The 22,416-nt window shown below is 51.7% G+C and overlaps 2 protein-coding genes across 4 annotated transcripts; both read left to right on the forward strand.

Annotated features, from left to right (window-relative positions):
• The first annotated feature begins 2,655 nt into the window (after window positions 1-2,655).
• On the forward strand, window positions 2,656-15,679 carry LMBR1L (limb development membrane protein 1 like). 3 transcript variants are annotated; one of them, XM_024575661.4, is made up of 17 exons: window positions 2,658-3,041; window positions 5,585-5,669; window positions 6,730-6,763; window positions 8,022-8,161; window positions 8,344-8,447; window positions 9,046-9,169; window positions 9,698-9,766; window positions 9,906-9,970; window positions 10,240-10,312; window positions 10,388-10,471; window positions 10,568-10,644; window positions 11,191-11,283; window positions 11,431-11,504; window positions 11,736-11,826; window positions 11,926-11,992; window positions 14,715-14,876; window positions 15,077-15,679. In XM_024575661.4, the coding sequence occupies exons 1-17, from the start codon at window positions 2,970-2,972 to the stop codon at window positions 15,142-15,144; spliced, it is 1,482 nt and encodes a 493-aa protein (XP_024431429.2). In that variant the 5' UTR covers window positions 2,658-2,969; the 3' UTR covers window positions 15,145-15,679. The 3 variants fall into 3 exon arrangements, with proteins under 3 accessions (XP_053777511.1, XP_024431429.2, XP_053777512.1); XM_053921537.2 differs by having other exon boundaries at window positions 2,660-3,041; window positions 11,191-11,268; XM_053921536.2 differs by having other exon boundaries at window positions 2,656-3,041; window positions 10,240-10,471; window positions 11,191-11,268.
• Window positions 15,680-17,316: 1,637 nt separating this feature from the next.
• On the forward strand, window positions 17,317-22,177 carry DHH (desert hedgehog signaling molecule). The gene is made up of 3 exons (XM_024575732.2): window positions 17,317-17,911; window positions 20,589-20,850; window positions 21,116-22,177. Exons 1-3 carry the CDS (start codon window positions 17,609-17,611, stop codon window positions 21,739-21,741), a joined length of 1,191 nt encoding a protein of 396 aa, XP_024431500.1. The 5' UTR covers window positions 17,317-17,608; the 3' UTR covers window positions 21,742-22,177.
• Window positions 22,178-22,416: the final 239 nt, after the last annotated feature.

The raw sequence follows: 22,416 nt of genomic DNA on the forward strand, positions 1-22,416 counted from the left end.
TCAATTGAGCCACACGGGTCAGGCGGTGGTTGCTTCTTCGTCTTTTTTTTTTTTTTTTTAAGATTTTATTCATTTATCCTTTAAGAGAGGGGAAGGGAGGGAGAAAGAAAGGGAGAGCAACATCCATATGGGAGAGATACATCAATCTGTTGCCTCTCACATGCCCCCACCTGGGGACCTGGCCCGCAACCCAGGAACGTGCCCTGACTGGGAATTGAACTGGTGACCCTTTGGTTTCTAGGCCAGCACTCAATCCACTGAGCCACACCAGCCAGGGCAGGACATTGGTTGATTCTTATATGTGCCCTGACCAGGGATCAAATCCACAACCTTGGGGTATCAGAACAATTCTCTAACCAATTGAACTACCCATCCAGGGCATAATTCTTTGACTTTAGGAGCCAAGATGGAGGAGACATAAAAACGCAAACTAAGTTAAGGCAACTTATAATAAATGTGACAAAAATAGATTGCTTTAGATAAGATAGTGGGGGTGGGGGAGACTCCTCTGAGCAAACATTTAAGTTCAAACCTAAAGAAAACAGGAGCCAGCCAAAAGTGAATTGGGAAGGAGGAGGGGAAGGTAAGAGCTCTTGTAGGCAAAGGAAACAGCAAGTGCAGAGTCCTGAGAAAGGAAAGAGCTTGGCAGGGTCCTCCAGGGACTGACCAAAGGCCAGAGTGAAGAGGATGCCAAGTCGAAGCAGTAGAGAGGGGACAGCTCACAGGCCACAAACTCAAATGCACAAGTAGGCTGACAATGTAAATGGAAACTGGTGAGGTATAAGTGCTTACCCAAGTAACAGGAGCTGTGGAAGTCTAGTACATCCTCCTCCATCTACAGAGCCACATGTCCTTGTTGCCCATGTCTGCCAGATCTTCTATTTAAGAGACAGAAATCTGAGTTCTTAAGGTGTCATCCCCTGATTTTTAAATCTTTGTTCAAATTTGTTAAAAACACTGTGAAACAAACAAAATACAGCATGTCTAATGTAGTCCAAAGGTGATTTTTTAAAGATTTTATTTATTTATTTTTAGAGAAAGGGGAAGGGAAGGAGAAAGAGAGGGAGAGAAACATAAATGTGCAAGAGATATAGTGATCCCCTAACTGGGGACCCAGCCCACAATCCAGGCATGCGCCCTGACTGGGAATTGAACCGGCTTTCAGTTCATTGGCAGGCACTCAATCCACTGAGCCACACCAGCCAGGGCAAAGTGAATTTTTAAGTGCAAGTGGATCACTTTTGAGTGACTTTGAACTCTGACAAGATCTGATTTGTGTTATAATAAGATCATTAAAGCACATAGGCTTGAAATTAAGATCTGAGAAGTGTTAAGCTCAAGACTACCTCTCCCTGACAAGCTGTAAGTTCCTCCAAGCCAGGTTCTTGACCCATTCATGTTTGTTCCTACAACACACTCAAGACCCCAGCCACCTCCTTTTCCTTGCAGCAGAGCCGAGCACCCAGCCAGCTATCTTCTCTTTGAAACTATTTTCTCCTTTCCTGTTGGAGTTCTGTTTACTTCAAGCTTGGCTGCTAAGAGGGAAATCCGTTCTTCAGGTTCTCTCATTATTGTGTTATCACTGAAGACACATATATATGTATGTATGTATGTATGTATGTACGCACGTACAAATACATGCTTTTTATTTCCCAGGTTCTATTGCAAATCACTGGGGAAACAGAAAACAGACCAAAATAATTTGCCCCAAGAAGTTACAAAGGTACAGAATTCAGTTGTTAATTCTCACCCCTGACTCTTGTTCAGACAGTAACTGGGTGCAGCCTAAGGCCTTTAAAATTGGGCTCTTACTCCTTAATAGGAGGCTTTGCAAAACTCAGCCCTTCTTTTCAGTTTTTCTGAACTGCTCCCTACACTTTAGAGGATTTAACTTCACCATGGTGAGACTTTTCAAACAGTAGTTATACCAACATCTCAGGAAGGTAACTTGCATTCCTAAATTATGTGGCCTTGGGCACATGACAACCTCTCATGTTTTCCTAATCTCTAAAATGCTAGTCACAACACGTTCTTCTTAACGGTTATGACATTAAAATAAGACAAAGTGTGTAAACTGAGTGGCACATACATCGGAAAATGTTTGATTCAGCTCCACTCAGCAATGTTCCCCTGTGGGCATTTCCTCACAAAGTTTCGGAAGAATATTTCTGTAGCTCTCTATTCAGTTTTTGGGGGTTTTATTTGTTTTTTTAGTATTTGCTCTAGCACACACTCGGCCAACCACAAAAGCGCCTCGAGTGAAAACTGGCCGCGAAGGAGCGCCCCACCCCATCATCAACACATTTTCAGAAAATGGTGCTATGGGCCTTGGGTTCCTGGGCAGTCATACCTTTCAGAACCCCCACGGAACTCTCACATCCTGCCTGCTCCAAATGGTTCATCTAACTACGGCCAAACTAAAATTTTGGTCGCTATACTATAACGCAGTAATCCTCCCTTCTCAACAGCAGGAGGTAAAGGAGTCGGTTAATTTTAGAAAGAGCATGAAAAATCCCGCCTCCTTTCTCAGGGAAAGCCTATCAGCGTCCCTCTCGCTATGAGCGGCAGCTCTCTAGGAGCCAATGAGTTCTGCCCTCTGAAAGGAACCCGCCCTTCCCTTGTGTTGTCTCTCGGTCTCCAGAAGAAGAGAATGAGGAACGGCGCTTCCTTACAGCCAGTATAGAGGCGGGTGTTTGCGTGGAAACGTGACCTAGGCCCGACCTTAAAGGGGAGGGAGAAGAGGGGGCGGGCAGGGGCCCTTACAGCGAGGCTTGCTGGTGCCTGCCCCTTTAAGGGCGGGGCGTCCGGACGGACAACTGAATCTGAACCTCAGATTACCCCGAGTTTCCGTCGCAGGCTGCGAGGAAAGCCTCTTCGGCTGGGTCCGGGTGTCTGGCGGCGGCGGCTTTATCCCCGCTCGTCCTCCCCGGACCCAGAGACACCCCCGCCTCAGTCATGCTGAGCAGAGTATGGAAGCAGCTGACTACGAAGTGCTATCTGTGCGAGAGCAGCTATTCCACGAGAGGGTCCGCGAATGCATTGTGAGTGCGGGACCGGGGCAGGAACGTTAGGATCAAAGGGAGGAGAAGGACGAGTGTCGTGGGAAAGGTTCAGGTCAGAGTACGACGGCTGGGCTCAGCGCCTTCAGACTCTGCCTGGATCAGGGGCGAGCAACGAAGGGCCCCGGGCCGACGGAAGGACTGGTGCCCCAGCTGGTGAACCACTAGGTCGGATCAGCTGGGTAGCCGCGGTAAACAAAGCCGGTCGGTTTCCGTTCCTCCCCTCTACACGCCCCTCCCCCTCCCCTCCCCCCTCTTCTGTCCCCCACCGTTGTTCTGGGTCCTTCGGTATCTGAGAGTCTGGTGAGTCTGCCCATCTTAGTTCCAGAGGGATGGGTTTGATTAAGAGAGGGCTTATTTGCATTTACTCCCCTCCCCCAACCCCAACCCCAACCGATGTTTGTTGAAGGGGGACTTTGGTGGATCTCCCACTGTGGAAGAAGAAACTCTTGCTGGGATGGATTCTACTAAGTAGAGATGGAGAACAACTAAAGTCCCCCCCACCCCATCACCACCCCTTTATTGGTGTTTGTTAGGAGCCCTGCGAGGCTAGGTTTTTAGCTGGCTATCCAGCCATTTAGGGATTTCCCCTGTACAGTGGTTCCTCTCAGTGCTCTAGAGGGCACCTGGCGTCCTTCCTTATTCCCTCACTGCCACCTAGAGAATTAACTGAACCTGCCACAGCAATGGGATTCCTCAGTTCTGGGCAGTGGGCCCCCAGAGGCGCTTAGGAAGTAGAATCTTCCTCAGGCCTGCTGCGAACTCTTATCTCTCTCCTTTCTCCTCAGTCTTCTGCCTCTGGAGCTCCCCAGGGTAGCCCTCTCTTCCATATACTTAGTGGAAAGGAAAAGAGAAAGGTTTGGAAAAGTAGAAGTGTTACTGAGTGGGCTCATCCTTGGTATTTCTCAGGCTGGGCTCTAGTCTGCCCTGGGCAGCCTCAGATTGGAGGAGGGATAAAGTGAGCCAGACTTAACTGCATCTGTCCTTATCTGTGAGGACTGAAAAGTAGGAAGTATATCAGTCCATGTGTAGAATGCCTTATCTGCTTTCAGGAAGCCTTTCTCGAGTGTCCCTTAGTGAGTAGTCCCACATGGTGAGGTTGGGCATATCATTGAGGCTCGCGCAGGCCTTAAGACAATGTGTGGCCAGAGGCCCACATTCCTAGAGAACAAGGAGAGATGAGACCTTGGACAGAGAAGCAGTCTCCTGGGTGTCTCCCCCATCCTTTAGTCCCTTTAGCTGAGGACATCAGTGCTGGCCAAGGGCAGCCTGAATGCTTCTGGTAGCTCCTCCACCTGGCTCCCATCCCCTACTCTAGAGAATGACCTAACCTCTGCTGGAACTGGGTGGAACTCCAGCCTGACCTTTTGAGCCCTCCTACCTTCCTGGCTATTACGCAAGCCAAGGGCAGAGCACTAGGCTGTAAAAATTCTGCAGTTACTATCTGAGTGGCTCATTCTACTCTGCTTCCCTAATATCAAAAGCTACAGCTTTGTCCTAGACCCATGGCTCTCCTGGGGTCTCTCTGACGTCTTCCCTCTCTGGTTAGCTGTATGCAGATTTTCTGTGGGGACTTTAGGACCCACGAGACTGATCCTGTCCTTGACTACTTCAGATGCAATACTGTCTGTTCTCAAGACTCCCATGGAGCTAAACTGAGCAGTGGCTTCTCCTCTTAGCAATAGCAGCTTACCTGGGGTAGGGTAGGGAGGTGTGCATGTGCAGAGCATCCTGTCCAAGTCCTGCCTTAACTGTCAGTTGGAGGTCCAGTCATCCAGAGGCACAGGACAGGCCTTGAGAAGCCCAGCCCTAGAGTTGGGAAGTTACTTGAGGTAGGAACCAGGGATTGACAGCCTTTAAAGGGCTGATGCTGACTCTAGAGACTTTGTAGATGTTGGGCCCAACTCCTCCTAGTCCTCCTCTTAGGGGCAGAGTGTTAAATGAGGCTCTGGTTTGGCCCAGAGCAGACCTGATCTTTCAGGGCCCCTGAATAAACCTTGTAGAAGTTCTGACTTGATCTAGTGACAGACATGATTCCTACTTATTCTCTCCTGGAGCTTGGGTCAAGGTGGCAGTGGGGGAGGAGGTGAAATGGGGGAGGAGTGAAGTGTCATGACGATGCAGATACCCCTTCTTCCCCTCAAATTTACTCCCATGTCCAGTAATATGCTAGAAGTAATTCCCTCTGGTTCTGTGGCCCGTTTCAGATATGTGTTCTTGTGTATCTTTAGTTTTTTCTGCCCATTTACCAACCAGTGTTTGACCATTGCTATTTTATCCCAGGAATACCCTTGTAGGGGCTGTCCCTTGCTGTTTCCCCAGGAGCATGGGACAGCCCCTGTCTGTGGCTTCTTAGGGGCTCCTGATGCCCTGACTAGAGGAAGTGCCAGGGAGAAAGATGGAACCCCTGGAAATATGGAGACTTTGTGGGGGGAATTGATCCCGTGGAGTTAACAGATAGGCCACTGGGGCTGTGGATGTGCCAGGGGTTAGAAGTTCTCATCCCAGCTCACGCTCTGCCACAGATCTCAACACTTCTGTTTGCGACACTCTACATCCTCTGCCACATTGCCCTGACTCGCTTCAAGAAGCCTGCCGAGTTCACCACAGGTACCCGTGATTTCCCTCCCTTCTGCCTACCCTCTGCCAGTGTTCCTGTTGCCATGGGGCCAGCCTCAGGAGAATGGGCCTGTAGTGCCTGCTGGGAAGGGAAAGGTGGCTGTTCTGGAGCCTGTGCCTCTTCTGTCTCTGTACCTCCACAGGGAGGCACAAAGTGGTATAGTGGAAAGTCTAGATAGAAGTGTCCACAACTGAAAAAGCCACTTGGCAAGTCCTGTGACTTTTCTGACGCTACAAAGGTTCACCCTCTACAAATTGGGCCTAATAATCCCTACACAGTCCATTGTCATTGTGTGGGCCAAGCAAGATAGTTAATATAAAAGCCCTCTGTAAACCTAGAGTGGGCAACTCCAAGGTGAATGTTATCATGGGCACAAGCTCTGTCACCACCTCTCCTAGTGCTCCCAAACCCAGGACTAGAGACCTCTTTGACCACTGGGACCCCAGGACCTGGTGGTGGCAGCCTTTCTCTAGAGCCTAAGTGTGCTCACATTGGAGCTTTCCTTTCTGTAGGCATTGTGTGACTTGTGGGGGGTGGCACACTTGTCCCAGTTCCTAGCCCCAGCCTGTCCAGATTATCCTGTCCTGGCCCTAGCCTTTCCTCCCCTCCAGATAGCTTCATGAGCCCCCACCCAAAAAGGCAACTGCTCAGTGTAATTCTCCTGGGGACTTTTTCTGTGAATCTCCCCTCCTCCCACTCACTGCATTTCTCTTTGCTGCACCCAGCCACTGATGTAACCAACCTCACAGACCAGTTGTTTATGATATGTTGAGCTTACAAAGAGGAACCTGTGATGGGAGACGTCATGGGGAGGGAGGGAGGGAAGTGAGGGAGTTTCTAGCCTGTACTGTCTCCACCTGGGACCGCTGCCACCTTGGCCAGAGAACATGTGGGGTTCATAGCATGAGCTCTCCCAGAGCCTCCTGTCCAGCCCTGCTCCTGTGGGTGAAGGCCCTTCTTTTGGGGGCAGGAAGGCCCACAGCAACACAAATGGTTCCCAGAGCTGCCCATTGATATCCTGCTTCTTCCTCATGCTTTTCTCTCTTATAGTGGACGATGAAGATGCTACAGTCAACAAAATTGCGTAAGTGTTGCTGCCTGAGCACCTGGCACCAGTAGCCTTTAGAAGCTGAGATCTAGTGAGGTTCTGGAGCTGGCGGAGAGAGTGGGGTGTCACAAAGTAAAAAGAGTTTCTGCTTCCACCCCATTTCTGGCTTCTTCCGGCTTTACCCCACCCTGGGGACGCTTGGAAAAGCTGTTCTTCCTGTCTTCCTGGTTAGTCCAGGAGCTTCTGGGATCCACATGGCCAGGAACTGTCAGCTGGGGCCTGAGTCACTGGAAATGGCTTCAGGTTGGCTTCACCTCCCAGCCATTGGGAAGGGAGTAGAGTAGGATGAAGGCTAATGAAAACAGCAGGAGATGGGGAAGGTGGAACCCCCCAAAGGGGAGGCATACTTGATTCTAAGAGGATGGCCCTTATTCCAGGCTGCTATCATTCACTAGCAAATATAAAGAAGAAGTAGAGATGTCCCCTCTGGGTCAACAGATTACAAGAAGGCAACCTTCCCACCTTGATGGACCAAATCAATAAAAGTGTCCCTTCTTTTCAACGGATGAGGCCCAGGACACAGACCTTGGCTATGAAGCTGGGGTTTTGTGTGTGTTTGTTTGTTTTAATATTTTATTTATTTATTTTTAGACAGAGGGGAAGGGGGGGAGAAAGAGAGGGAGAGAAACATCAATGTTTGGTTGCCGCTCGCATGCCCCACATGGGGGAAGCTGGCCCGCAACCCAGACATGTGCCCCAACTGGTAATTGAACCAGCGTCCCTTTGGTTCACAGGTCAGCACTCAATCCATTGAGCCACACCAGCCAGGGCCAGAGCTGGGTTTTAGCTCCCTTTTCCCTCTTTGTCCTATTGCCTTGTGCAGGGCATAGCCATACGGGGTGGCCCTGCTATTATGTGGGCTGAAGAAGGCAAGCTCAGAAATCCATATCTCTGAGCAGAGAAGCCAGGCCCCAAAGGTTGGCATCATGCCTGGTGCACCCTACGGGCATGTGTGGGAGGATCACATTCCTGGGGACAAGTGACCTGGCACGTGACCAGGTTCCCATGAATGCCTGAGATACGCCCATCCCATATGTCAAGGCTTCCCTTAAGGTAAGGGCTGGGATGGAAAGGTAGTGGGTAGAGCCCCAGCTGATGGCTCCTTCCCTTGGTCTGTCACTACTACGGTCAGTTCCAGGAGAAACCACAGGTGCTCACAGGGATGAACAGGGTTTTTGGGCCCAGGGAAGCGAGTGTCTGAGCTAATCAAGGGTACTACCTCTTCTCTGCCCAGGCTCGAGCTCTGCACCTTTACCCTGGCAGTTGCCCTGGGTGCTGTCCTTCTCCTGCCCTTCTCCATCATCAGCAATGAGGTGTTGCTCTCACTGCCTCGGAACTACTACATCCAGTGGCTCAATGGCTCCCTCATCCATGGTATGTGGCTCCTGGTTGCAGCTTGGGGTGATGACAGGGAGCAGAAAGCATCAGGCAGATACATACAGCCTTGGACTCATCAGTCAGAATCACCTTATCCCTGGATCCCTGATCATATGGTCAGTCCCCAGTGGGTTGGGCCCCCTTTCCTGACCACCCTTGCCTTTCTTTTTTTTCTCTAGGCCTCTGGAACCTTGTTTTTCTCTTCTCCAACCTGTCCCTCATCTTCCTCATGCCCTTTGCATACTTTTTCACTGAGTCTGAGGGCTTTGCTGGCTCCAGAAAGGTGAGTGAAGCATACATCAATCAATCCGGGAGGGAAACAGAATTCCACTCAGATGTTTCAAGTAAAGAGATTTTAATGAAGAGACTATTTGCAGAGGTATTTGCAGAGTTGAGGAGACCAAAAACTAGTTTGAGATGCTAATGGCAGCAGGAGGTCAGTACCACTCTAGGCTTGTGGGAACAGAGGGAAGAAATAGCTTCTGGAAGCCACTGATAGTTGATGATGGGGAGGTGCTACCATCCAGCAGAGGAGCGGCTGGTCCTTTCCATTGGGCAAGCTGAACAGGAAGCCCAAGGACAAAGGGCTTGTGTGATGCAGACCTCAGGGGTCAGCCTCCCAGGGCAAGACAAGGATGGGGAAAGGACCCAGGGAGGGGGGTTACAAAAGAAGAATATCCAGGATAAGGAGTGGCCCCAGATTATGGGGTAGGAGGACAGAATGATCTAGCAGAATAAGAGGGAGATGCTTTTTCCTGTCTCCCAAATCCAGTTCTCTGGTTCCCCGAACCAGGCTGCTTTCCCCAGTGTTTCCTTTCTTCCCTGCACTGCCCAGATGTTGGGATTTCTCTCCACTCCACACCTATTGCCTTCTTCCATAGGGTGTCCTGGGCCGAGTCTACGAGACAGTGGTAATGTTGGTGCTCCTCACCCTGCTGGTGTTGGGCATGGTGTGGGTGGCATCAGCCATCGTGGACAACAAGGCCAGCAGGGAGTCCCTCTATGGTGAGAGGGTCTGCTTCCTTCCCCTCCTCCAGGCTGGGTGGCTCTTCATTTGGCTGATGTTCCCCTGCCTGAAACAACTGTATCCCTCTAAGATGGAGAAAGTTGGGATCATGTCAATCGTTAGACTGAAGTTTTGAAATGATGGGCTTCAGGCCAAATCTAACCTGCAGAAATGTTTCATTGGGCCCATGTGACGATATAAAAATATATACGAGTCAGTTGCTGACATGTTACAGTTGGGAGGTTTTACATTGTTGTCCAGATCTCTGGATTTGCTTGACAAGGCAGAGGCTCTGGCTACCCTAGTCCCTGGTAACTGTGGCTGAATAGCCATTGTGCCCTTTAAACATGGCTTAGGCTCTCCGGTTTGCAGTAGTGCCTGCCACTCCCTCTTCTGCTGACACAGGCCAGATTTTCTGATTTGTATTATAAGCCTAACCCCTGTAGGTTTTATGTTGTCCCTGACGCCTGTCAGTCCCAGTAAGCAGGAAAGAGATGGGTTGACAGTACTTCTTTTTTCACCCTCAGACTTCTGGGAGTACTACCTCCCCTACCTCTACTCCTGCATTTCCTTCCTTGGGGTCCTGCTGCTCCTGGGTGAGTGCTCATGGTCTGGGAGAGAATGGGAGAGGTCCTTGGGCCAGAGCCACCAGGGTGGAAAGAAAGGGAATGGAGGGATGGTGGGGGGAATGATGGAGAGAAGGGTCTGGCAGGTGACTGCCTTCTGTCCCCACAGTGTGTACTCCGTTAGGTCTCGCCCGCATGTTCTCGGTTACTGGGAAGCTGCTGGTCAAGCCCCGGGTATGTCGTGCTCCTTGCCCTTTGATCCTTCGAGGTGAGCTTCCTGCAGAGCTGAAGCCAGACGGCCTTGCAGAGGGCCACAGCCTTTGTTGCTCCTGTATCTTTCACCCCCATCATGTGGAGGGGGTTCCCAGACATACAAAGCAGAACACAAGGCAGTCAGGAGGGACGGATAAAGTTGCTGACAGTAGGGTGGTGAATGAGGGGTAGGGGAAGGAATGGGACTCTAGAGCCTCTTACTATGAGTCCCTCCCTTTCCGCTACCCCAGCTGCTAGAAGACCTGGAGGAGCAGCTGTACTGCTCAGCCTTTGAGGAAGCAGCTTTGACTCGCAGGATTTGCAGTGAGTTGCAATTCTTCCTATGTGGGATGGTGGGTATGGCTCGGGTGGAGGCAGCACCATCTACTCTGCCCTCAGATCCCACCTCCTGCTGGCTGCCTTTGGACATGGAGCTACTGCACAGACAGGTCCTGGCTCTACAGACACAGAGGGTCCTGCTGGGTATGTGGATTGGTAGGGATGGGGATACCTGGGTTTTTCCAAGGAGAGTAGCCCTCAGTTCCAGGCCCTTGCCAACCACTTCCCATTCCTTCACAGAGAAGCGGCGGAAGGCTTCAGCCTGGCAGCGGAACTTGGGCTATCCCCTGGCCATGCTGTGCTTGCTGGTATTGACGGTGGGTACACCAGCCTTGGAGGGGAGGGAGTAGTAGGCCTTCTCAAGGAAGAGGGAGGAGATGCAGGGACCTGGTTATCCTCAGTAATAATAGTTGCCTCTCACTGAGTGTCTACTTTGTGTCTTGCCCTGTGTTGAGTTCATCAATCCCCATTTTGTAAATGAAGAAACAGAGAAGTTAAGAAGTTTGCCTAAGGCCACACAGGGCCACTGAGTAGTTACCCAGGTTTGCTCTGGGGTGAAAATAAGGGTTGAAATCCAGTCTGTCCCCCCACTTGTTACAACCTGGACTTGGAAATAAATCTTACCAATCTGGAAGAAGAGATCCATTTTTCTATTTGGCTTTTTTTGCAATCCTTCTACCTGGAGAGGGTGCATTTTATAATACCCTCAAAGGTTCTCTGTTCTAGCACTAGCCATGAGGAGGTCCCATATAGCTACTTGGAAACTGAAAATGTTGGACCAGAGTGTCTTCTTTTAACATTCAACTCTGGATACAGCTGTGGGTTGGGGCAGGGATGGGAATGTGTGACCTTGTCTCACACAGGGCCTGTCTGTGCTCATTGTGGCCATCCACATCCTGGAGCTGCTCATTGATGAGGCTGCCATGCCCCGGGGCATGCAGGTACTGGGCATGCAGGTACTGGGCATCCCTCCCACCATATCTTTTGGGGAGGGCCTGAGAAAGGCTGGGGTGAGGGGCCAGAAACTAAGGCCAGAGGGAAGGCTGGGCGCTGGGTGCTGCTGATCGTGGAGTGCTCCACAGTGACACTGCTTCATCTCTCAGGATGCCTCCCTGGGCCAGGTCTCCTTCTCCAAGCTGGGTTCCTTTGGTGCCGTCATTCAGGTCGTACTCATCTTGTATCCTTCTGGAAACCCACCATTGCTTCTGTGCACTGATTCTATCCCCTTTGGGACTCTGGACAGGGGTGTGGTAGGAATGGGGGGCGGGGCAAGTCTTCACCAACTTGAGGTTCACAAAGAAGGAAAAGACTTGCTTTTGAAAGGAGGGCTGGGGGGAAGGGGTCCTTCCCTTTGAGATGAGGCATTAATCCTTGGGAGCCAGCCAGTTCTTCCCTAACCCCGTGGCAGTTACCTGATGATATCCTCGGTCGTGGGATTCTACAGTTCTCCGCTCTTCTGGAGGCTGCGGCCCAGATGGCATGACACAGCCATGACACAGGTAGCTGGGTGGGAGTAGAGGAAGTATTCTGGGGGCATGCATGGGGCTAGGTACCAGCAGCTCTGCTATCTCACCTCCCCTTTCCTTACTCCTACCCAGATAATCGGGAACTGTGTCTGTCTGCTGGTCCTAAGCTCAGCACTTCCTGTCTTCTCTCGCACCCTGGGTAAGTAGCAAAAGAAGAAAAGGGGAATTGACTTTTTTTGAGTACTTACTGGTGCTAACCAGGCACTTAATACACGTGTTCTCCCTAATCCCCACAGCAGCAACCTTATGAGAAGGTATTGTCCCCATGATACAGATCAAGAAACTGAGTCTCTGAAATGCTTAGGCTGATTTAAGAGTAGGGTTGCTTCAAAGCTCATAATTTTCCATTTGCTACTCTCATAGCCTTCCCCATTTTTTAAAATTTTGTTTAAATTTTAAAGGGAGGAAGAAGAGAGGGAGAGAAACATCAGTGTGTTACCTCTTGTACATGCCCCAGCCAAGAACTGAGCCCGCAACCTAGTTATGTGCCCCGAACAGGAATCAAACCCACAGCCTTTTGCTTTGTGAGATGACGCCCAAACAACTGATCCATACCTGTCAGGGCTCCCCATTTACTGCTGTTTGTTTTAGTGAAAAGGTACCACTTTTCCCGAAATCTTCTTTTGTGCTGGATCACCTAATAAACTTCTCATTGTAAGGATGAGGCACAGAGAAGCTAATTGATTTACCCACTTACACAGCTAGCTTGAGGGAGGGCCAAGTCAGTCTATAATATACCCTTGTCTCCTAAATCCCGATCTGGTGCTTTTTGCACCACCAGAGCATTAAATAACACACTCACTTCTCCCATCTTTATTTATTTATTTATTTATTTATTTAAAAATTGATTTTTAGAGAGAGGGAGAGAGACACAGAAGAAAAACATCAATTTGTAGTCCCACTTATTTATGCATTCATTGGTTGATTTTTTTAAAAAGATTTTATTCATTTATTTTTAGAGGGTAAGGGAGGGAGAAAGAGAGAGACAGAAATATCAATGTGTGGTTGCCTCTCGCGCACCTTCTACTGGGGACCTGGCCCACAACCCAGGTACACACCCTGAGTGGGAATTGAACCAGCAACCTTTTGTCTCGCAGGCCACCACTCAGTCCACTGAGCCACACCAGCCAGGCCTCATTGGTTGATTCTTGTATGGCATAGGTGTTGAACACAAGGCCCATGGGCCAAATCCAGCCCTCCACCTTGTTTTATCTGGCCTGGTACCATGTTTCTACCTGGCAGAAGTGCCAAGCTCCTTGTCCCTAGTTAGGGAGTGGTTACATTTATACAGTCCTAAAATTACATTTGGCCCTTTGAAGGCAATCATGAGGCTGTGGCCTCCGATGAAAATGAGTTGGACACCCCTGTTGTGTGGTATATTGGAGCAGTGCTCTAACCAACTGAACTGTCCAACCAGGGCAACTTCTCCCATCTTTAAAGATATGATCTGGAATTACCTAATAAAAATGTTCTTTAAAAATGTTTTAAAATGTAACTACTTCACTCCAGGGTAGTGTGAGAGTTGCATGCATAGGTAATCCCCCCCACCAACTACATCATCATCCATATATCATACATGATTCAGTATTTCAGTTAGTTCTACTTGGGTATGCTCCCTCTCTTGCACACACCCATGCCCCCTTTCCTCAGGTGTGTACTTTTGCTTGCTTTCTCCTAAGTTCCAAGAGTTCCCATGAACTTTGTAAGCAGGGGAGTGGTGGGCAGCAGCAATTTTTCCCAGCCTAAACCCCTGAACTTGTCTCCAAGGACTCTCCTTTTGCCTTCGTAACTTCCTTTCCTGAGTCCATGCAGTCCAGTGTGGCTCACTTCTGTTACTGTGACTTCCTGTCCTGAGTCTAGATAGCCCAGTCTAGGCTCACTCCTGTTACCCTTCTATCTTAAGCCTTTCCTTTGTGTCACTGTCCCCAGCTTTTTTTTAGATTATATGATGATGTTCTGTATTTTATTTATTGGATTTATTGGGGTGTCACTGGTTAATAAGATTATATAGGTTTCAAGTGTTTAACACATCATCTGTATGCTGTATTGTGTGTTCACCACCCCGTCAAGTCTCCTTCTGTCACTCTTTACCCCCCCACACCCTCTCCTATCTCCCCACATTCCCCATTGTCCTGCCTTAATAGATATACTCTCAAAATAAAAAAAATAGTTCTATTTGGTTTTAAAATCCATACTCTTTCTCCTGTACCATTTATACTTAAACCACGAGGAAATAGTAGTAAACTAGGCTTGTAGGTCCACCAGTTAGATCCTGTAAGTTGGATCCATGTAGGAATTATTTTTAAAGTGGAGGACGGCCCCCAAAATCTTACTTGTGATGATACTATATTATTGTGAAGGGCTCAGTCCCATTATTTTCTCTATATAATTTCATAGTTGAGGAAATTGAGGCACAGATGTTAAAGGAATTGCCCCAGATCACACAGGTTAGTTGGGGTGGAGTTTGGATATGAACCAAAGCAAGCCCATCAGAGTCAGAACTACCAGCCTCCAGACTACTTTACCTACTAAAAAAATACTTGGTGACTCGCTTAAAGGTTCTTAACCCAGGAACAACTGGTGGGCCCAGGGAGCTCCTCAGGACACCTGGAGCCAGAGGGATCCCCATTGGAAAACATGCCAGACTCTTGAAGGGAGGTTGGAGCAAGTCTGGCTGCTAACACTTTTTTCAGCAGCCCTGAACTGCCCTAGACAGCTTAGGGAGGTAGGAATAATTTGATGGAGAGGCCAACCTATCAGTTGCAGTTTTGAGATGTAGCCACCAGGAGGCAGCACAAGCTGGGCTCTGAGCCAGGGAGGGGCTGGAGTGCCCACCTCTCATCCTGGTCTTTGTGCTTCAGGACTCACTCGCTTTGACCTGCTGGGTGATTTTGGACGCTTCAACTGGCTGGGCAATTTCTACATCGTGTTCCTCTACAATGCAACCTTTGCGGGCCTCACCACTCTCTGTCTGGTGAAGACCTTCACCGCAGCTGTGCGGGCAGAGCTGATCCGGGCTTTTGGTGAGAGGGAGTGGGGAGCACAGGTTGGTGGGGTGATTGTGAAGTGGAGCCCTCTAGAACAGTGGTAATTCCAGCAGGGCAAATGGCATGCTCTTTGCTTTGTAACCTCCCTTATCCGTGCATTTCCCAGCCTGGTTGTCATCCCAGAGTCTGGGCGTATGCCCTACTTTTGACTGCCTTCCCCCCCACCTCTTTTCCAGGGCTGGACAGACTGCCATTGCCTGTCTCTGGTTTCCCGAGGGCATCTAGGAAGACCCAGCACCAGTGACCTCCAGTTGGGAGTGGGAGGGAGAAAACTGGACACTGCCATCTGCTGCCCAGGCCTGGAGTGACACCAGGAGTGGGTGGACCTTAGGACCTGGAATCTGAGAGGGGTGGGTGGCAGAGAGGAGCTGAGCACTGTGCACTGTTGCATAATCTGAGCCAGAGTTTGGGACCAGGCACCCCTGCTTTTTCAGATTTAACTATGGGCCTCAGCATGGGGTGGGGCTGGCTAACTGGGTCTGGCTCCTGGTCCCAAATCCGTTTACACATCAATCTGCCTCACAGCTATTCCGGGCCATGCCCGTAGCCATGTTTACATGATTTGATGTGCAATAGGGTGGGGTGGGGACAGGGGAGGGACTGAGCAGGGGCAGACTTGGGAGGTAGATTTCCTCCCTTTGCCTCTGGCCCAGAAGAACCTAAGCACTGTGCTATCCTGGAGGGGCTTTGGACCACCAGAGATATGAGGGAATGGAGAAGAAGAGGCCATAACCATCAGCAATAAAGTTAATCCCAAGGTTTGCTTTGTTGTTGTTTTTTTAAGGGCTTGTCTGTGTCTGTGTGAACATTGTTACTCTCCTCAGTCCGGAGTCTTGTCAGCTGAAAGAAACAGGAGTCCTGTCCACCATCCTTCCCCTCCCCCTCTATCTGCATTCTTAATGTCCTTTGGGGCCTTAAGTCTACTAGCGTTAGGACACGCAATTAGGCAGCCTAGAGCAGGCTGGTCCCCTCCCTGCCTCTTCCTTATGCCCATGGCCTTGTTTCTGTGCCTCGGTTATTGGGGGTAGGTAGGCATCGAATGTAGGGGTAGGATAACCTCCCCTGTACACACATACACCCTCAGCCCTGTCCTCCCTGACTTGACTATTGGGTGTGGAGTAAAAGAAGAAGCTGACTAACAAGGGTTTGTGATCTACCTCAGAGAAAAAACTAACTCCGTCTTTCCAGAGGCTGTCAGTTCCTTAATACTACTCAAGCCCTCTGCTACGTTGGGGCTAGGGACAAAGTTTCTGCTCAGGGTTATACAAATTGTACAACTTTTAGGCCGCCATTCACCTTGTAATCTTATGTATAGTTACTATGACTATTTTCTTGCAAATGGCATGTGTCTTGAGGAAGGGGTGCTTTTTTCCTAATATACACAAACTTGCTATGGAGCTGCATGAGGCGAATATGAAATACCAAAAAAAAAAAAAAAGCGTAGGTGCCATGGATATACGCTGAGCATTTTATTATAGATAGGCCGGGCAATGAACCATGGGTTACATGATAAATAAGTTTGTGCTTAATTGCTTTGTCTAGTAAGGGTGACATAATTCTAACACCAAACCACAATGGATGGCAGTTAATTACTGGTTCTCAAGGAAACGGGTGGGCAGTGTCAGGGCATGAGAGAAGGCTACTTAGAGAAAGTGATTTCTCAAGGGTAGTGATTGATGGGTGAAGTGTCCCAGGCTCAAAGCCTCTGAGATAAAACCTGAGTGTCTGGAAGCAGAGCCCCAGGTGGTCCAGAGAGGTAGAAAGCTAGAAAAGTGGCTAGATGGAAGTTAAAAAGTGATCATTAACAAGTTAGAGACTTAGTACCCACTGCCCTTCAGCAACTTCCAATTGACAAGTTATTCATTTGAAAAAAGAAGTTGGGTGTCTGGCAATGACAAAAGAGCAAATCTTGAAGTCCTAAACCACAGTATAACCGAGCTTCTGGGGGAAGCCCCCAGCAGAAGGCTGCAACGCTACTAAAGAAAATAACCACTGGTACTCACCCCTTCCAGTCCTGGTTACTGCTGAAGAAGAAAGATGGAAAGAACAGAGGTTTGGGGAGGACCACAGACAAGGCAGGCTCTGGTTGTATGTATGCCCGAAGAGCCTGGCTGGCCTTGACAGAAACTGGAACCAATACTTCGTGGGCGGTAGCAGAGAACATGGCCTGCCAGGATAGGCTTTGGGAGAGCAAAGATCAATTCAAGTATCAGAGGAGGGTGGTTTGGTGCCAAGCTTAGAACAGGCAATGGACTGTAAAGCTACTAGAATTTCGTAGGCAGGTAACTGCCTCGTTTCCAAGATGGGACACACTTTAGTCTCAAACTGGACCAGTGGCGACCAGCTAGAGCCCCCGCCCTGGTGGGAGGGGGCGGGCCGGTCCTGAGCAGAGGGCGGGGCCAGGGGCCACTTAAGGCGGAGCCCCAGCGTTGTGGCAGCGCCGGAGCCTGGCGGCAGAGCCAGGCTGAGCTGGCACTCACCCACGACCCCCCTTCCCTGCTATGATGGCCAGTCAGTAGCAGGTTCCAGACCCCCGGGGGGCATGTAGACAGAGTTAGCGGCAGCCAGGTGCGCAGAGCCACAAGAGCTCTAGGGCACTCTGGGGGCAGTTCTGCCTGCTGCGCTCTCCGGTGCTGGGGGAATGTCCAACTGCAGGGCGAGCTGGTGAGGACAAGGACGTTCTCTTTTGGCCAGAGTCCGCTGCATCCATGGCGCTGCTGTCCAGTCTGGTGCCCCTGTGCTGCTTGGCACTTCTGGCACTGCCAACCCAGAGCTGCGGGCCGGGCCGGGGGCCGGTTGGCCGGCGCCGCTACGTGCGCAAGCAGCTTGTGCCGCTGCTCTACAAGCAATTCGTGCCCAGCGTGCCAGAAAGGACCCTGGGCGCCAGTGGGCCGGCGGAGGGGATGATTGCAAGGGGCTCAGAGCGCTTCCGGGACCTGGTGCCCAACTACAATCCCGACATCATCTTCAAGGATGAGGAGAACAGTGGCGCAGACCGCCTGATGACCGAGGTAAGGTGTGTCTCTCCTCACCTGCGCCAAGTTCTCTACTTCCCTATAGCAGCCCAGGAGGGTGAGCTGGCCTTCATCTATAAAGACATTAATCTCAAAGACCTTCCCTCACCCCACCCAAATCAAAACCTCTGCTGGCTGCCTGCACTGAGTGATCGGGAGAGATCCGAACCGGGGGAGAGGGAGGAGGGACTAGTGAGAGTGAGGCTGGGAGAGACTTAGAGGGTGAGGGCGGGGAAAGGGGGATGGCGGCAGGCGAGACGGGAAATGGCTGAGGCGTGGACCGGGGGTCAGCTACCAAGCCAGGCAGGAAGGGCTGGGGTGAGCTGGGGGCCAGGAGCTGGCTAGGCAGCAGACAGAAAGCTATGCCCTTACCCTGGCTTCTGACCTGATTGTGGAAAAGCTCTGTGAGCCAGAGACTGAAGGGGGCTGGGAAAGGGTGGCCAAGAGTCAGGTCACCGGGCCTTACCTGAGCAGGGGCTGGCATGGGGGAGGCATCCTAGAACCAGGGCCAGATTATTCAAGAGTCTAAACAACTGTCTTGGGGTTGGGGGGAGGAGGGGAGCAGTTCTCAATGGGAAGGACAGATGGGCCCACCTAAGAATCAAAGGGTTCTTGTGGCCCTCAAGCTCAGTTTAGCTCAAGGCTTTCCTTGGAATCAAATAACTAAAATAATTAAACTGCCACATATTGAGCACCTGCTGCAGACCAGAACCTAACCAACCTAGGGAGAGGCAAGCAATGCCGTGGGAGAGAAGGGTCACCTCCAGCCAGGAATCTCCACTGTCAGAACTGGAAGGAAATTTGGAGATCACATTCTTTCACCATCACCCCACCCCTCATTTTACAGTGAAAGCTGAGCTCCAGGAGGAAAAGCGATTTAATCAAAGTCGTAAAACTAATTAGTGGCATGGCTGGGACTAGAATTCAGGACTCCTGATTCTAAGTCCTATACACTTTCCATTACACCACCTAATTGTGTATGGAGTGAGGAGGTGGGGGGAGAGGGAGGGGTACGGATTTCCTCTGATTAATTGCCATAGTTTTTCAGGTTACTTTGTTAGGAAAACCTGTCCAGGAGAGAAAGAATCCCTTCTTGTTCCTGCCTTGAAGCCTTCCTCCTACCAGGGATTGGGAAGGGGACACCCCTTCCCTCCTTGGCCATGGAATGTTATGGCCCTTTCCTCTGGCTGCCACCTGCAGCAGAGGGGGCCGAACAAGGGACAGGCCCAGGATGGGCTCTGACAGGCTTGGGAGCCCTTTCCGTCCTGCTTATCTCCCACACCCTGGCTGCAAAAGGCCTGCATTGAGTTGGTTCTGCAAAGGGCTGCTGCCCCCGCAGGTCAAGGCCTCAAGGCCTCCGTAGGGGCCACAACGACAAAAAGTTGGAAGGAGTTACCACTGTTTCTGTCTTTCCCCTCCCCTCCTCTCCAACCCTGCGGAGGTGTAGAAGACCCTGCAAGAAGGGCAGGGGAAAGTGTCCCTCTGGCTGTCAGGAGAAAACCAAGTCGGAGGTGAGAGGTCGGAGGGGGAGAAGAAAAGGAAGCTGTCCTCTTTGCACCTCCTCCCGCGGTGTCCGTGCTATGGTGCGTGCCAAGGTCTCCGGCTCCCAAATTGGAGCGGCCAAGATAACCGTGGTCTCACTCCCCCGGGTGCAGCCTTCCAGCCGAGGCTGCTTTTCCTCCTCTCCACTCCCACCCTGCAGGGGGCCCCCCAGATCCACACAAGGGCAGCTCCGGCTGTTCTCAGGTGCTACTCCCACGCCCCTCTGGGCTGCATCTGGACCAGGGATGGGGAGATGGCGGCTCTCAGGGCTGGCAGAGACCGAGCTGGAACCCGGAGGGCTGGCCGAGCTGGGGGAGGGGACTGGCGGGGCCGGAGCAGAGATGAGGGGCGCGGCTTTCTGCCCTTTCCTCTCCCTGAGCCGGGGTGGCTGAAAAGCGCCTTTGTGGATGGAGCTGCTGAGTCCGCTTCTCCCAGCGCGTCCCCGGCCTCGGCCCGGGATTCTCGCTTGGTTAAGTCATCCCGGAGAATGGCCATTGTACTTCGTGCGGCCCCCGCCACCCCAACCCTTTTCCTAGCAGCAGCCTTGATCCCCGCACAGCTCCGCTAGGTCACCTCTGTGGGGGGCACTCGCACTGTGAAGGGGTTAATGCTAGGGGCCGAAAGGAGGAGGAGGAAGGAAGGAAGGAAGCGATGCCCGGTGCCAGGGAAGGCAACGAAACAAAAGATGAATCAGGCAGAGGGAGGGCAGCCAGGGCTTGCAGCGGGGGGCCAGGCTTGAACAGGGGCTCCTTTTGGGGAGCCAGGCTGCTCAACCACTCCCTGACCAAGCTTCCACCCGCCCTCTCATCTATTGCCCTCTCCCAGGTTGAGCCGATTCCCCAGGACGAGCAGGGGTTAGGGGCGGGCATTAAAAATGGGGAAAGAGCTAGGTATAGGCGCCCCCTCTCAACCTCAGACGTGACCCCACAGTTCTGCCGCGATGCTTTGGGAAGGGAGTGCAGATTGGCGACTACACCTATGCAGACTCTCACTTCCCCAGGGCATTCAAAAGCTAGGAACAAGAGGAGTGGGGATGGGAAAACAGGAGAATCGACCCTCCCATCCAGGTCCCGTTTGCCCCCATAGTGGCGGTGGTGATAGTGAGAAGACTGACCCCTTTATTCCCTGACAGCGTTGCAAAGAGCGGGTGAACGCTCTGGCCATTGCCGTGATGAACATGTGGCCCGGAGTGCGCCTGCGGGTGACCGAGGGCTGGGACGAGGACGGCCACCATGCTCAGGACTCACTCCACTACGAAGGCCGTGCCTTAGACATCACCACGTCCGACCGCGACCGCAATAAGTATGGGTTGCTGGCGCGACTGGCAGTGGAAGCTGGCTTCGACTGGGTCTACTACGAGTCCCGCAACCACGTCCACGTGTCGGTCAAAGCCGGTACAGTAGGGGGTGGGTGGTGAGGTCCACCCAAAGGGGGTCTCTCCGGGAAACAGTCTGCATAGCCCTGTTACAACTCTAGGGGTGACCAAGGTGGGCGTTAGTGTTATAAACCGCCCTTCCACTTCTGCCCAGGCTGGGACCAGATCCGTGGGAAACTGCAGTTGTGCTGGGACTGGTGAGGTCTGCGCTGGGCTTGACCCACATCTTTGAGAATCTGTACTAACATTCTTCATCTGATCCTCTCTATACTTGTTCCCTGCAGATAACTCACTGGCAGTCCGAGCGGGCGGCTGCTTTCCGGGAAATGCCACCGTGCGCCTTCGGAGTGGCGAGCGGAAGGGGCTGCGGGAACTGCATCGCGGAGACTGGGTGCTGGCTGCAGACTCGGCAGGCCGGGTGGTGCCGACGCCGGTGCTGCTTTTCCTGGACCGGGACTTGCAGCGCAGGGCTTCTTTCGTGGCTGTGGAGACCGAGCGGCCCCCGCGCAAACTGTTGCTCACACCCTGGCACCTAGTATTTGCTGCTCGAGGGCCAGCGCCAGCGCCAGGAGACTTTGCACCGGTGTTCGCACGCCGACTGCGTGCGGGGGACTCGGTGCTGGCGCCTGGAGGGGACGCGTTACGGCCGGCGCGCGTGGCCCGCGTGGCTCGAGAGGAAGCTGTGGGCGTGTTCGCGCCTCTCACAGCGCATGGGACTCTGCTGGTGAATGACGTCCTGGCCTCCTGCTACGCGGTTCTGGAGAGTCACCAGTGGGCGCACCGCGCCTTTGCTCCTTTGCGCCTGCTGCACGCGCTGGGGGCGCTGCTTCCCGGAGGGGCTGTCCAGCCGACAGGCATGCATTGGTACTCTCGGTTCCTCTACCGGTTGGCGGAGGAGCTTCTGGGCTGAGCACTGTAGGCATAGAAACCTCGAGGCGCCCGCCCACCCAAACGAGGGCTGGGGGCTGAGATCTAGGGGTGTGGGCTGCGGCTGATGTTGATTGGGAGGGAGGGAGGGATGGGGAGAAAAATGGAGGCTATGTGGGACTGTCTAGTTTAGGGGCAACCTCCAACTGAAGAGGTGGTCCCGGGTCCTGGGTAGGTGGAGTTGATAGTGGGTACTCCTTGACAAAGGCTATTTCACCCTTCTTCCCCAATGCCTCAGCCCTAACCGATTATTTTATTTTATTGTCTATTTATAAATCATAATATAATGATCTGCTTGCCTAGCCTGGCAAGATGAGGGGCTGGGGCACAGCGTTAACCCTGTCTTACACAGTCAGCCAATCTGACGTCTGACATTTTCCTACAGGTGGGCCAATAAAGGGAAAGCTTCTGGGAGATTATCGGAATATATCTCTATCTCCAGGGTGATTTACCTCCAGAGTGGGGAGAAAGGGGACATACCCAGAGTCAATACCTTACATCCTCCTTCCTTCCCTTCTTCCCCAGCAGGTTTTCCTGCCCCGATTCTTCCCCTCAGAGGGGATGCCCTAACTGATCAGCAAGAGACCAAAAAAAGTCGTGCCCTTTTCTAGGGGGCTGGTCCCTTTTCCCAGCCAGAGAGGATAGTATTCTGCACGCA

This window comes from Desmodus rotundus, chromosome 3 (assembly GCF_022682495.2).
Source record: "Desmodus rotundus isolate HL8 chromosome 3, HLdesRot8A.1, whole genome shotgun sequence".
Taxonomy (NCBI): Eukaryota; Metazoa; Chordata; class Mammalia; order Chiroptera; family Phyllostomidae; genus Desmodus; species Desmodus rotundus.

Excerpts from the sequence above, each read along its gene's own strand:
- LMBR1L (XM_053921536.2), top strand. The coding sequence starts at position 2,970 with ATGGAAGCAGCTGACTACGAAGTGCTATCTGTGCGAGAGCAGCTATTC. Across the intron at positions 9,971-10,239 it reads AGCTGCTGGTCAAGCCCCGG|CTGCTAGAAGACCTGGAGGA; the intron begins GTATGTCGTGCT and ends CCGCTACCCCAG. Across the intron at positions 10,472-10,567 it reads GACACAGAGGGTCCTGCTGG|AGAAGCGGCGGAAGGCTTCA; the intron begins GTATGTGGATTG and ends ATTCCTTCACAG.
- DHH (XM_024575732.2), top strand. The coding sequence starts at position 17,609 with ATGGCGCTGCTGTCCAGTCTGGTGCCCCTGTGCTGCTTGGCACTTCTG. Across the intron at positions 17,912-20,588 it reads CAGACCGCCTGATGACCGAG|CGTTGCAAAGAGCGGGTGAA; the intron begins GTAAGGTGTGTC and ends ATTCCCTGACAG. Across the intron at positions 20,851-21,115 it reads CCACGTGTCGGTCAAAGCCG|ATAACTCACTGGCAGTCCGA; the intron begins GTACAGTAGGGG and ends TGTTCCCTGCAG.